Source organism: Cherax quadricarinatus, chromosome 21 (assembly GCF_038502225.1).
Source record: "Cherax quadricarinatus isolate ZL_2023a chromosome 21, ASM3850222v1, whole genome shotgun sequence".
Taxonomy (NCBI): Eukaryota; Metazoa; Arthropoda; class Malacostraca; order Decapoda; family Parastacidae; genus Cherax; species Cherax quadricarinatus.
The window spans coordinates 38,051,832-38,067,626 of NC_091312.1; the positions used below are offsets into that span (position 1 = coordinate 38,051,832).

At 39.7% G+C, this 15,795-nt stretch overlaps 1 protein-coding gene across 2 annotated transcripts in view; it reads left to right on the forward strand.

Annotated features, from left to right (window-relative positions):
- Positions 1-15,795, forward strand: part of LOC128689162 (kelch protein) — a gene marked incomplete at its 3' end in the record, with an annotated part of 37,824 nt that overhangs the window by 1,526 nt on the left and 20,503 nt on the right. The window contains 1 exon segment of one of the 2 annotated variants that reach the window (XM_070087392.1): positions 5,997-6,146. Within the exon segment in view, the coding sequence (XP_069943493.1) occupies positions 5,997-6,146 (150 nt within the window). 2 annotated transcript variants of the gene reach the window in all.

Here is a 15,795-nt window from a genome sequence, read left to right on the forward strand (position 1 = left end):
ATTTTCTTCCAGAACAGGCCTTATCACACTGTGTATGTCACTACGATTCTTAAATCTCTCAAACCAACCTTTGCTGGCTCTAAATTCACCAATATGAGCACTAGTTCCAGGCATTTTCCCTGTTCACCTGGGTGTTAGTCGACTGATGTGGGTTGCATCCTGGGAGACAAGATTAAGGACCCCAATGGAAATAAGTTAGACAGTCTTCGATGACACTGACTTTTTTGGGTTATCCTGGGTGGCAAATCCTCTGGGGTTAATTGTTTCTTGGTATTCTCAATAAGCCACACCAACAACGGTGGTACAGCAGCAGCAGCAGCAGCAGACGATGCTACAGCAGCAGCAGCAGACGATGCTACAGCAGCAACTGACGATGTTACAGCACCAGCAGACGATGCTACAGCAGCAGCAGCAGCAGCAGACGATGCTACAGCAGCAGCAGCAGACGATGCTACAGCAGCAACTGACGATGTTACAGCACCAGCAGACGATGCTACAGCAGCAGCAGCAGCAGCAGACGATGCTACAGCAGCAGCAGCAGACGATGCTACAGCAGCAGCAGACGGTACTACAGCAGCAGCAGCAGCTGACGGTGGTACAGCAGCAGCAGCAGCTGTACCACCAATAGTAGCGATGGTTGATTGGGGTTTATTATACAACCTGGCCAGCTCGGAGACAAGCACTCCACTTTCATACTTATCAATGATCTTTTTCTTCATCTCCAAAGTAATTCTCACCCTTATTGCTCTAGGGTTGGCACTAGAAGCTATCTTGGGGCCCATGGTCACTTATTTTCCAGAAAAAAATCACCAAAAACACTGTAATAATACGAAATGTTCCGATTGTATGCTTGGATGTTACCGCGGAGGCTGGCTGGTAAACAATGCCACCGGCGGCACATGTGAGGCTGGCTGAGGGCGCACATTGGACGCGTCTGGGACGAAGGCCGCTGAGCGGGTTTTTGTCCGCTATGCGGGGCAAAATTTTAGCGATCAAAGCGTCCGCTATGCGGATTGTCCGTTATGCAAGGCGTCCGTTATGCGGGGGTCCACTGTATATCGGAAAATTTACTAAGGAAATGTTTCGTCAGCCAGTGGCTTCTTCAGTCCAATACAAAGAAGAACGGTGGAGAACGAGGAGGAGTTTGAGGTAATCAGTCTCTCAGCCTGGAATCGATGCGTTCATTCCATCAATCTTGGGACTGATTACCTTGAACTCCTCCTCGTCTAACACTTTTATTCTCTGTATTTGACTGAAGAAGCCGCTGGCTGGCGAAACGTTAACTTAATAAAGATTCCCATATGTTGCACAAGTGTCTGCTTCAGCTTGCCAGTCTTCAAAACTATGTATTTTTATCATTCCTATGTACACAGTCGCATACTTTCTGCTCAAGTAGATGTTTGTGAATTGTTAAAGCCCACTGTGTGGACAAAACGTAGTCAGTATTATTATTATTATCAAAACTAAGCGCTAAACATAGTCGATTAAAGGCTCGCATTACGCTGCGTTTGTGTTTTTTTTTTTCATCTTGAGGTTCTCTCCTTAATGTTTGTGGAAGACGATTTTGTGTACTGGCTAGCTCTAAACCCATGTTGGTTAAATAATGGGTTATGTATGTAGTTTTTTCCAGCTAAGCAATCTGCTAATATTTTGAAGTTTAAATAACTATCATGTTATCTGTTCCATGGGAAAAATAGTTAATTGTTCTAGAAAATATTTAGATATAAGCAAGAAGATCTTTTATGAAAATTCTGTTTTATTCAGTGGGTTGTGCAATACAGGTATTCTTCACTTAACGACCGAGTTCTGTTCCTAAGAGTAGGTTGGTAAGCAAATTGGTTGTTAAGCAAGGAGCTGCCCCTTACTGATATTTCAAGCATACTGCACTTTAGTAGGTTTATGTCAACCATTTTTATATACAGTGGACCCCTGGCTTACGATATTATTTCATTCCAGAAGTATGTTCAGGTGCCATTACTGAACGATTTTGTTCCCATAAGGAATATTGTGAATTAGATTAGTCCATTTCAGACCCCCAAACATACACTTACAAACGCACTTACATAAATACACTTACATAATTGGTCGCATTGGGAGCTGATTGTACAGCGGGGGTCCACTGTATTGTTTTAATGTCACCTTTGCAACATTTATAACACTTTTAGTATATCTTAGAAAGAGAACTAGGCATTAAAAAACAATAAAAATGTAAAATACACATACAGTACACTGGTCAGAGAGCTAGTTGTAAGTTCGAGCTGTTGTTAAACAGGTTGGTCGTTAAGTGAGGAGTACCTGTATAGACAGTTATATTTTAAACAAATAGAAGAGAACCTACTTACCTGGAGGTTGTTCCAAGGGTCAACGCTCCTGTGGCCTTGTCCTTGACGAGACCTCTCAGTGGATCTGGGCCTGATCAACCAGGCTGTTACTTTTGGCTGCATGTAATCCTACGTACGAGCCACAGCCTGACTGATCGTGCACTGAGTCTGTTGGTAATTCCTCTTATCGCGTTTTCTATTAGTGTACTCATGGCACCCCCTGCTTTTCATTGAGGGTATGTTACACTATCTGCTGAGTCATTTGCTTTTGTAGGGAGTGATTTCTGTGTGCAGATTTAGGACCAGTTCCTATGGGATTTTCCAGGTATAAATTACAATAAATTTTTCTTGCCTGGGTTCCAGGGAGTACAGGTCAAGGTGCTTCAAATGTTTTCAGTAATTAAGGTGCTGGACTGAACTAATACATGCAGTGCAGGTTCTCTGTATATACTCTGTATACTCTGTATTTACCCGAAATGCCTTGGCACGATAATGGCTTTCTTTGTACTTAACTAATCAAAATTGTAAATACACATTGTAACCTTGCAAAGAAATAAAATCTTTATCATCACTTTTTTTTATCTGTAGTCTCACCTCCCTCGAATGGGGCTGTTAGTGCACAGCGGTATTTCAGCCTAGATAAATTAATTTAATAACTTATCCAAACAAAAAATGACCTAATCTTATCTAGTCATAAAATTCTTGATTAGATTAGGTTGGGTAACATTAGGTTAGATTATATAAAAAGAAAGTCCTCTCCAGTAGGTACTAAAATACGTAGTATATATATTTCTGTATAAAATCTTGATTGTGCAACACATTTTAAGCCCTAGAAGTTAAATAAAAGTAATAGACCCAGGAGTAAATTACATATTTAACAAATAATGATTTTTTCACAAAGATTTGCATAATGAAAAAAAAAAAATCCTTTTTCACAATGCAAAGATTTGAAACTAAAAAAATTCAATTTTTTCACTAAGTATTCTTAAACATGGATAATTTTATGTAATGACTGAATTAGTTAATCTCTGTTTGTCAAAATATAAATATTGTTAAAATCTGGTAAAAGTTGTAGTTTCACAATAAATAAATAAGTAAATAATATTAATTTATATATTTTTGTATTTTCAATATTTTTTTATTTTTAATTTTTTTATTTTATTTTTTTATATTTTAATGAACATTATCTCTCAGTCCAGGGCAGTACTCAGCCTGCACACATTGCATCAAAGTACACAGTACTTATGCCACAGCCAGACACCAATATAAATATGGGCATATAGAAGAAGCCAGGCGTTGTTCCCATAACCCAGAGAACATGGCCTGTATCTCATCTCATCCTACTATGTGCATTGGCCTTGTTAGAGATTCCAGGGTATGGGAAACAATGCCTAGCTTCTGCTAGGTGCTTATGCTTTGATGCTTGTCTAACCTATGGGCATGAAATACTTGTTGATTTTGTCCACCAATGGCACCACCACCAACTGCTTCACCTCACCTGTCTACAGTGCATAAGCCCCTTCTCCACTTGTATACTGTATTTTTATCAAGTTTAATGAACTGATCACATCATCTCCATCTAAGAGACTGATTACCTCAAACTCTTCCTCAGTTTCCACTGTTCTTTATGTTGGACTGATGAAGTCACTGGCTGGCAGAACATTTCTTCATTAAAGATACCCAGATGTTGCACAAGTGTCTCATTCATTAGCTTGTTGGTTTTCAGAATCATTTCTATAATATTGTGCAATCAATTGGAATGTATTACTACTGTATGGCTTATGATAAATAAATATTTTAATTTTAATTTAATAAATATATGCTATATTGGTTGCTGGAGGCTGTAAGAGTAAGCTAATCTTTATTCAGACAGTTTAAATGTAATTTACCCCTCAAGGGAGGTTCGTTGTTGCCAGTGAAGGGCTCTTGATCCATTAAATTGAGCCTGTACACCCTTGGATTGAACCTGATGACAATACTGTCAATTCTTCATGCTCTGTAGGATCCCCTACTGGTTTGTATTCTCTTTTAAATATAATACTGGTTGGCCATCACTTATCTGGCAATCAGTTATCCGGTTCCATCACTAATCGAGCACTAATTTCAGCTAGCATAATTTCAAATTTCATCATTATACTGACTCAAATTGTGTGGATGGTTGTAAATCCACAGCAGCAAGCCAGTGGAGGAGAAAGCAGTGATGAAAAGGAGGAAGATGTAGCAAAAAAAGTCTCTATTAATAGGTTAATTAAGTGTATTCTAACCTAACCACTCTGTAATCCAGCAAACTCGCTAATCCGGCACACTACAGGTCCACTGATGCCGGATCAGTGATGGCTGACCTGTAATAATAATAATAATATCTTTATTTACTACAGGTGCATGTACATGGTATACAGGCCTAGCTGACATCAGTGACATACTACTATATAGAAAACCCCTTGTTATGCTGAGCATTTCGGGCAAATTAGGTCAGTGTCCCAGGATGCGACCCACACCAGTCGACTAACACCCAGGTACCCATTTTACTGATGGGGAACATAGACAATAGGTGTAAAGAAACACGTCCAATGTTCCTACTCTGGCTGGGAATCGAACCCAGACCCTCGCCGTGTGAAGCGAGAGCTTTAGCCACCAGGCCACCAGAGCATATTTAACATTAGATTATGCAATGATTCCAATAAACACAATTGCTATAGGCATACATAGGTTGTGAATGTGATAATGGCATAAAATACTGACAAGTTGATAAGTAAGACATATGTGCAACAGTTGGGTATCTTTATTCCTAAATGTTTCGCCTACACAGTAGGCTTCTTCAGTCGAGCACAGAGGAGGCAGCAGAAGCAGTAGAGACGTAAAGACAATGTAATCAGACCATCACTCTTGAAGACTTAGTTTTGTGGTGATCAGCCCCTCAGCCTGGAGAAGAGTTTTGCTCCATACATTGGTGGTAAATTATTTAAATTTAACCAAGGAAAAGCCAGCAAAGTCAGTGCTACTTATTATTTGGCTCACTCTGCCAAATGCCAGATAACCAAGCTGTGATAGATATTTTGGCCAGGGGGCTGCCAAAAGCAACAGCCTGGTTGAATGGATAATTGACAAAAAAGGCCTGATCCCAAGCCAGACTGAGTGTAAAAAAAAAAAAATGGGAACTGGTCATGGGTAGTGAGACTGGAAACTCATCAAAGGTATGGGTGTATTTTAAAATGAGCAGATGTGATGCATCCTAGCCCCATGGATTTTGTGAAATTTATGCTTGAACTAATATATTGAGTTTATTTCTTCCATTTCATTCCCCATTGGATTCCACTCCTCTCACATTTCCCTCACACTTAAGGAGTTCCTTACATTTCCATCCACACGTCCAGGTTCCACCCGCATGCTGGTCATCATTTACTCACTCGTCACTAAGTTGCTATCAAAGTGTAGTAGCAGGAGCTCTTGCAATGCAGGATGATTGAGTTTAATAGCCAGATATTCTGTGCTCTTTTTCCATTGTAGTTGTAAAATATTCAGCATTCCTTATATATTGTATTTTTTTAAAATGATAGAGTATAATAGTAGTGAATGGGGGATATCAAAGAGATTGTTATGTATAACTACACTGTTATGTTTTAGCCTGTATTCACATTCATAGTAATTATGTATTCCCAATTTTCTCTACTTTAGCAACAGGCTGTTGCTTCGTCATGCCAGTCAAAACTCACTTGATGAGAGTTCGCAGAAACACATTCCACGTTCAGAGACCAAACACAAGCTGCCCTATAGGAATCCTCAACACTTTCCTCGAGCATTTGACAATTTGAATTTGATGCGCAGGTGAGGTTTGAATGTCAATGTCAAAAACAAACACTACATATCTTCACAAGGTAATAATTTTGTCAGTTACAATTAAATTTGCACTTGCCTGTTTGCAATTCTTTATATATGTTATTGTTTGTGAAAACCTGAAGTATGAACTACGGTTTGATTGTTTTGGACAAATGAACGTTTATACGGTACATACATATACATGTACATTGTTTAGCATGGTGGTCCTGAACCTTCCTACACAAATTTGCCACATTTGATGGTCAAATGTGTGATGAGGGCTGCATGGTTTTGTTGACACCGTGCATTGTGGAACCTACATAAAATGAATTCATAATTTCATATGATGGCTGCATCCATTTCCTAGAAGAGCCACGTGCAGCCCTCGGGCCGTACGTTAGGGACCCCTGGTTTAGCATGCTAGCAGTCCACAGAGATGTCAGTGGGAAACCATACCACGGGCGGAGATAGAACCCGCGATCAGAGAGTCTCAAAACTCCAGACTGTCGCGTTAGCCACTGGACCGGCTAGCCACAGTAAGATTCGTCCAACTAAGTATATTTCTACACCATAAGAAGATTAGCATAGGCACCACTGTGGCCACAAATGCAAGTTTTTACCGACGAATCTCCAGCTAGCGTGGCCGTGACGAACTCTAGCTCAAGTCCCCTCAAATCCGTAAACATGACTCACGAAATCGTAATGATACAATTGCAAACAAACCATACCACGGGTGGGGATAGAACCTGCAATCAGAGATTCTCAAAACTCCAGACCGTCGCATCAGCCACTGGACCAGCTAGCCACAATAAGATTCGTCCAACTAGGTATATAGTGGACCCCCGAGTTTCGTGATTAATCCATTCCAGAGAGCCCACCGAAGGTTGAAATTCACGAAACTTGAAACCATTTTCCCCATAAGAAATAATGGAAATAAAATTAATCCGTTCCAGACACCCAAAAATATTAAAATAAATTTTTTTTTTCAAATTAAATAAAGATTTACATAATGAAAACAATCAGAAATCAAGTACATGCATTTAAAATAAATAATAATAACATTACACTTACCTTTACTGAAGACTTCTGTGTGGATGGAAGAAGGGAGGAGGGGATAGGAGGAAGGTGTACACTATTTTTTGGAAGGAGAATCTCCTTCCATTAGGACTTCAGGTATGAATTCCATATCTGGGGTTACTTCCCTCCTTCTTTTAATGCCACTGGGACCAGCTTGAGAGTCACTGGACCCCTGTCCCACAAAATATCTGTCCAGAGAGGTCTGTTTCTGGCATTTCTTTAAGATTTCCCTGAAGTGGGACACAACACTGTCGTTGTACATGTTGCCAATACGGCCTGCAACAGCTTTGTTAGGGTGAAGTTCATCCATAAATGTTTGAACTTCAGTCCACTTTGCACAAATGCCCTTAATCTTTGAAGAAGGCACCTTCCTCCATCTCTCTTTCTCCTCCTCTGCAGCAGTTTCCTGAGCTGTGATCTGTTGCTGTTGCAGATGAAGCTCTTGCAGCTCTTCAGTGGTTAGCTCTTCCCTGTGGTCCTCCACCAACTCTTCCACATCCTCACCACTCACCTCCAACCCCAGGGACATCCCCAATGCTACAATAGTTTCCACAACTGGCATAGGTTCCTTAGGGTCAGCCACAAACCCTTCAAAATCCCTCTCTTGTACACAATCTGGCCACAAATTTCTCCAAGCAGAGTTCAAAGTCCTGGAAGTCACTCCATCCCAAGACTTACCTATAAGGTTTATGCAATGGAGGATATTAAAGTGATCTTTCCAGAACTCTCTTAGGGTCAATTCAGTGTCTGAGGTCACTTCAAAGCACTTCTGAAACACTGCTTTGGTGTAGAGTTTTTTGAAGTTTGAAATGACCTGCTGGTCCATAGGCTGGAGGAGAGGAGTGGTATTAGGAGGCAAGAACTTCACCGTGATGAAACTAAACTTCTCCACTATTTGCTCTTCCAAGTCTGGAGGATGAGCAGGAGCATTGTCCATTACCAGGAGGCACTTGAGTGGCAATTTATTTTCCAGGAGGTATTTCTTCACACTGGGGCCAAACACTTCATTAAACCAGTCTAGGAAAATTCCCCTTGTGACCCATGCCTTACTGTTAGCCTTCCACATCACACACAAGTTACTCTTGGCGACACTGTATTTCTTGAACACTCTGGGATTCTCAGAGTGATACACCAGTAAAGGCTTCACTTTAAAATCCCCTCTAGCATTACTACAAAGCATGAGAGTAAACCTGTCTTTCATAGGCTTGTGTCCTGGGAGTGCCACTTCCTCCTGCGTGATGTAGGTCCTCTTTGGCATTTTCTTCCAGAAGAGGCCTGTTTTGTCGCAATTAAACACTTGCTGGGGTTTGAATTCTCCAGTGTCTATGCACTCCTTAAACTCCTGTACAAACTTCTCAGCTGCTTTTTTGTCAGAACTGGTAGCCTCACCATGCCTTATCACACTGTGAATGCCACTACGCTTCTTAAATCTCTCAAACCAACCTTTGCTGGCCTTAAAATCACAAGCATCGCCACTTGTCGCAGGCATGTTCTTTACGAGATCGTCATGCAACTGCCTTGCCTTTTCGCATATTATCGACTGCGTAACACTATCTCCTGCTAACTGTTTTTGGGTAATCCACACCAACAATAACCTCTCCACTTCTTCGAGGATTTGTGATCTTTTTGTCAGCATATCCACCCCTTTTGCAACAACAGCACACTTTATTTCCTTTCCTTTCGCCACGATCGAAGTGATGGTTGTATGGGGCTTGCCATACATCCTGGCAAGCTCTGTAACATGCACTCCACTCTCATATTTTTCAATGATTTCCTTCTTGAATTCGATCATGTTCCTCACTTTCTTTACCAAAGGGCTTGCACTAGCTTTCCTTGGGCTCATGGTGACTTATTTAGCAGTTGTAATCACAAAAAACAATGGATTATTACATATGAACCCACGGGGTGATGGTCACGTGTTGGTAAACAATGGCACACTGAGTGAGAATGGCGTGGGAGACTGGCTTTGTGTGTGCGGTGACGGGCGGACGGGTACCGGACGGTCACGAAACTCGAGGCCAAATTTTTCCAAAAAAAACTCGCCGAAGGTCGAATTTCACGAAAGTCGAGGCTGCCGAAACTCGAGGGTCCACTGTATTTCTACACCATGGGAAGGTTAGCATAGGCACCACTGTGACCACAAATGCAAGTTTTTACAGACGAATCTCCAGCTAGCGTGGCTGTGACAAACTCTAACTCAAGTCCCCTCAAAGCCATAAACATGACTCATGATCGCGGGTTCTATCCCCGCCCGTGGTATGGTTTGTTTGCCATCGTGTCATTACGATTTCGTGAGTCATGTCAGTGGGAGTTTCACACTAAAAGTCAGATCTACTGAATTAGTGATGCTGAACACCTGAGGCTACTACCAGCATCATGTGCTTTCTGATCTAAAGTATGGATACTGGTATTCTCTCCTGTTGGGGAATTTATTTAAAAGAATATAGTAACCTAACAGAATTAAATAAACATTTTAAATATGAATGAAATAGAATAAAATAGGTAAATTACCTAAAAGGCATGTATGGTTTGGGTAGCCTACACAGCATAATCTATGAGTTTATTGCTGAAGATTCTATAATAGACCGTTTTTGCAAGGTAGGTTCCTTGATGCTGGTGAGGTGCTCTAGATCCAAGGAATTGGACTTAACCTCCATTGCCTTTGATGAAACATGATTGCCTCTTCTTTCCCCAGGGCAATGTATGACCCCCTCTAGGTTTAGCACTTCCCTCATACATGTAATATAATAGACCCTAATTTTTATATGATATAATTTTTTCTAAGCCATATATCTAAGGGTGTAACTTGGGGCTTGATTTTTTGTGTTAATATAAATCTGCTTAAGATCAAGTGAACAGGATACATACAGTTAAACTCTCAAACTTCTTTATTTATGGAATCTGATCATGAAGCCTTTATTATTTACAAGCTTTTTGGCAGTGCCTATGTTTTCTTTGGCTTAGTGGAGAGCCCTAAGCCACATTGGCTTTCCCACACCAGCGATCTCGCGCCAAGGAAGGTTGATCCAACAAAGAGGAAATATGTACATTCACAGTCATTCATTCACTCGCTCTCTTATCAGAAATGTGCTGACATCATAGTTCAGATGGCATGAGTGAACCACTTTGTATAACTTTCAGTATTAACCAAATTACAGTGACAATTACAGTGACATCCCAAATCCAAAAGTTTCTTACGAATGTGGGGGTTCATATGTCCACTTAGAGTTGTGTGTGTATGTGTGTACTCACCTATTTGTGGTTGCAGGGGTCGAGTCACAGCTCCTGGCCCCGCCTCTTCGCTGATTGCTACTAGGTCCTCTCTCTCCCTGCCCCATGAGCTCTATCATACCTCGCCTTAAAACTATGTATGGTTCCTGCCTCCACCACATCACTTTCTAGGCTATTCCATGGCCTGACTACTCTATGACTGAAGAAATACTTCCTAACATCCCTTTGATTCATCTGAGTCTTCAACTTCCAATTGTGTGTGTATATGTATGTGTGTATATGTATATGTATGTGTGTATATGTATGTATATGTATGTATTTATAAATATAGCATTTTTAAACTGAGATTTCATACTTTCATGAATGGAATGAATTGTGGCATTCCCAAACCTGTAGCCTCACCTGATGGCATATCAGTTTTGGAACTAGCATTTTTATGCAATCCATCTTTCCTAGACAGGTTCTACTAATGCAAAATATTCATTTAATACCTGACTTTTATCATGATTCAGGGTAAAGACTAACTTTTATGTCCTCTGTGCATGCCATTAATTGAAAGTTTACTTGAATCCTTATCTAAGCAATTAAAATATTGTTGTGAGTGTCCAAATGAATTACAGCTTTAATAATTTTTGTTATTCCTTCAGGTTTTAATCTGATGATTTCAGACAATTTAAGTAGGGAAAAATCTTCATTATATGACTTTTCACCTTCTGTGAGTGAAATGTCTTATAACAACCTTCCCTGCTATAAATGTTCTTGAAATTACCACTCTTCAGCTTATGCCATTGTCAGTCTTCCAGACTTTAACCTTAAGCTGTCACTGTCCTCAGTATTGAAAGCTTCTTACGTGTCCACATTTAAAATAAAAAAAGTAATTTTTTTCTTCCAAATTGGTAGAAAATATTTTTCTGAAGGTAATAACACCAAGACAGCAAAACTTGCTATATAATACTTATGGAATTACACAGGCATGAAGTTGGAGATCTGGAAGCACTTTCAGTACTTGTGTTTTTGCCCAATTTGAGACTTACTTTTGGTTGAAACTGACTGAAGTCCTGGCTACCTCTCTAAAATGCCTTCTGTCCTACTCATTGATTACAAGAAACTCCTCATTTAATCACCAGAACTACCCTAGTAAGTGCTGAGAATTCAGCAATTTGACCAATTTTACACTATTGGCAACAAATTCCAGCAAAAACTGTATTCATTCTAGCCACTATTCATTAATGATGTCCCCAGGCCTTTCCTATATAATACTCACCTTCCACTTTCAATCCATTGTCACTTTTTTTTTCCTAATAAATCACAATCAAGAATGCTTCATCACAGTTTAGGCTATCCTAGTAACTGAAACCAATCTAGTAAAAAACCCATAAAATAGACAGGGGCCCTAAGGGCATTTGCCCAAAAATTGACCATTTCTCTCCAATTTGACATCTATTTCAGGCCACAAATCATGTGTATTTCTGTAGTAGGTCTTCTGGCACCAAGAAACAGCCAACAAAATCATAAGGACCCCCCTAGAAAATACACCAAAGTCACGATTTTAACCCAAACTCAGGGTTAGAGGCTAGCTGTTTCCATCATGCACTGTGTGGGGCACAATTATTTTTTTTTATATCCTGCATACACCCACTGAATATTCTCATTCTCTTATGTCTAAGCCAAAATTTGCCACTCACAGCAAATTTGAGGTAGCCGTGAATTATGTATTAGTATGTAATGGGCTCTTGATTTCTGTGAAGTACTGGTATGTGACTGACACTATAGAAGTTAACCTATAGCTCAGTAGTCATTGTACCCCAAGACATATTCCTGGTGCCTTTATTGTTTTTTATCCTCATAGCAGACATAAGACCACTCACCACAGTTGCATATCATTTGCAGATGATACCAAAATGAGTATGAAAATCACCTTGGTAGAATTGAGTGAGAAGAGAGAAAGATACATGTTAATGTATGTATGGAGGTACTTAGGCACCTAGCTTCAAATCTGCACACTTCCTTAACAATATATTGGAGTGACAGAGATGGAAGAATATGTAGAATGAACCCAGTGAAAGGCAGGGATATCATGGGCATAATAAGAGAACATGTTAACATACTGGGTCCCAGACTTTTTAACATCTTGCCAGAAGATATCAGCAACTGCTGGAACAAATGTACAAACCTTCAAGAGTAAAAAAGACAGTTTCCTCCACCAAAGGCCTTACCACCCAAGCTGTGATAGTTATGTGGGCCAGTGGGCTAACAGCAGTGACAATCAGGTTGACCAGGTAATCACCAGACAAACCTGACCCAGGGTTGGGCTGCAAGAGTAGGAAAACTTAAAACCCAGTGGTCGTCATATATCAGTCCTTAACCTGTAGCTGTGTGGTGAGACTATTCTCAGCTGAAAAGTCATGGATTCGATTCACAGGCAGGATGAGATATTTGGGCAAAATTCCTTTACTCATGGAAACTGGTCACGTGTTGTGCAATAAATTAGGTTCCTGGGTGTTAATTGACTGTTGTGGATTGCCTCCTGGAGGTGGTATACCTTAACTAGGACTAGCCAGGCTTTAAAAAAAAGCTGAGGTAGAATAATTGGGATGCAATTGTTTAAGAAAAACAATTTTTCTCGAGGGAACATTGAAAAATGTAGAACTTTCTTGGCAACATTCTGGTATAAGTTTAACCCTTTCAGGGTCCGTCCCGTAGATCTACGGCTTTACGTTCAGGGTCCAAACCGTAGATCTACGCCATGAGCTCAGCTCACTCTGATAAACTGTGAGTGGTACATTTGGGCCTAGATATGAGAGAATACATCTATGTGGTATGTGTGCACCACATAAAACAGATCCTGCAGCACACTGTGTATAATGAGAAAAAAAATGAAATCATGATTTTTCGATTAAAACAGCAACTTTGCAGTGTTTTTTCGTATGTTTTTTATAGTTGTATTTGCGATTTCTTGGTCTCATTTGATAGAATGGAAGACATATTACAGAAATAGAGATGATTTTGATTGGTTTTAGCATTGGAAATGGCTTGAAACTGAGCTCAAAGTAGCGGAAATGTTAAATTTTTGCCGATATTCAAGAGTAAACAAACGACCTCACACATCTAATACACGTCAGCTGGTGGGTCTAATATACATTCATAAATATGGTGATGATATTTATACAATTATTACAGTATTGCATAACAGTAAATCTTCTATTTTTTGGTGTGAATAAAAATTCATTATGTGAATAAAAAATCAAAATGGAATTTATTTGTAAAGCCTCAAAACATAACTAATGAACAGAGGAAATGTTAGTTTAGTGCCAGGAATGCCTACATTGTTCATTCTGGACCCTATTTTGAAATTGGAATATTTTGAACTTTGTGTTAAATTGGCTAAATTAACAATTTCCGATCACTTTATTTTGTAGTTGAAACAGTTGACTTGGCGATTTCTTGTGCTCAATCGATAGAATAGAAGTAACACTAGTGAAATAGCTAAGAATTTGGTTGATTGGAATAATGTAATAGGCCTAAAATGGGAGTCAAAGTCAGCAAAATCGCCGATTCGTAAATATCGCTGACACATCAAAATTCGCGAGAGCATAATTTCGTCAATTTTCCACCAAATTTCGTACTTTTTGTTTTATTACCTTCACAAAAAGATTCTCTACGATTTCATAAGAAAAAATAACAAATTTTTTTTTTAAAAATTCTTGGACACTGGTGCGTGACTCCAGATTTGGGCCTTGGACCCTGAAAGGGTTAAAGTCTAGTAAAAACTTCTTGACTGTCCTTCTAAGCATGAACATAAAAAGTTAGTCAGTTTTGGATGTCTGCTATACAAGAGGGCACCACTGACTGTCCTTTAATGTCCTGGTGAAGTAATAGAAGCATGTGTACTGATTTGTTGCTAAAAGATCTACGCTTTTACAGAATACTTTATTTTTTTTTTTTAACACATCGGTCAATTCCCACCAAGGCAGGGTGACCCGAAAAAGAAAATCTTTCATCATCATTCACTCCATCGCTGTCTTGCCAGAGGGGTGCTTTGCACTACAGTTATAAAACTGGAACATTAACACCCCTCCTTCAGAGTGTAGACACTACTTTCCATCTCCAGGACTCAAGTCCGGCCTGCCGGTTTCCCTGAATCCCTTCATAAATGTTACTTTGCTCACACTCCAACAGGACGTCAAGTATTAAAAACCATTTGTCTCCATTCACTCCTCTCAAATACTCTCATGCACGCTTGCCCCTCAATAAATTGTTTTTTTTTGGCCTAGCTGTTTCACTATAAATGTATCACTGAAAAATTAAATTTTTAGGTTTGTTTCTGCCATAATGTAAATTCTGATGTGGTATAAGCAATGAAATGAAATTTTGAATTTTGTCTTTTGTAATACTTTTTCCTGTATCTAAGTTTTCTGTATCTGTAATTAATTTTCCTTAAAAAGCTTGCTGGAAAGTGGAAAAATGTCTTCAAAGAGAAAAATGTTAAAAATTATATTTGCAATAATGATGAATATGAATCTTTTTTTTTTTTTTTTCAACAAGTCGGTCATCTCCCACCGAGGCAGGGTGACCCAAAAAAGAAAGAAAATCCCCAAAAAGAAAATACTTTCATCATCATTCAACACTTTCACCACACTCACACATTATCACTGCTTTTGCAGAGGTGCTCAGAATACAACAGTTTAGAAGCATATACGTATAAAGATACACAACATATCCCTCCAAACTGCCAATATCCCAAACCACTCCTTTAAAGTGCAGGCATTGTACTTCCCATTTCCAGGACTCAAGTCTGACTATATGAAAATAACCGGTTTCCCTGAATCCCTTCACTAAATATTACCCTGCTCACACTCCAACAGATCGTCAGGTCCCAAGTATCATTCGTCTCCATTCACTCCTATCTAACACGCTCATGCACGCTTGCTGGAAGTCCAAGCCCCTCGCCCACAAAACCTCCTTTACTCCCTCTTTCCAACCCTTTCGAGGATGACCCCTACCCCTCTTTCCTTCCCCTATAGATTTATATGCTTTCCATGTCATTCTACTTTGATCCATTCTCTCTAAATGACCAAACCACCTCAACAACCCCTCTTCTGCCCTCTGACTAATGCTTTTATTAACTCCACACACCTTCTCCTAATTTCCACACTCCGAATTTTCTGCATAATATTTACACCACACATTGCCCTTAGACAGGACATCTCCACTGCCTCCAACCGTCTCCTCGCTGCTGCATTTACCACCCAAGCTTCACATCCATATAAGAGTGTTGGTACTACTATACTTTCATACATTCCCTTCTTTGCCTCCATAGATAACGTTTTTTGACTCCACATATACCTCA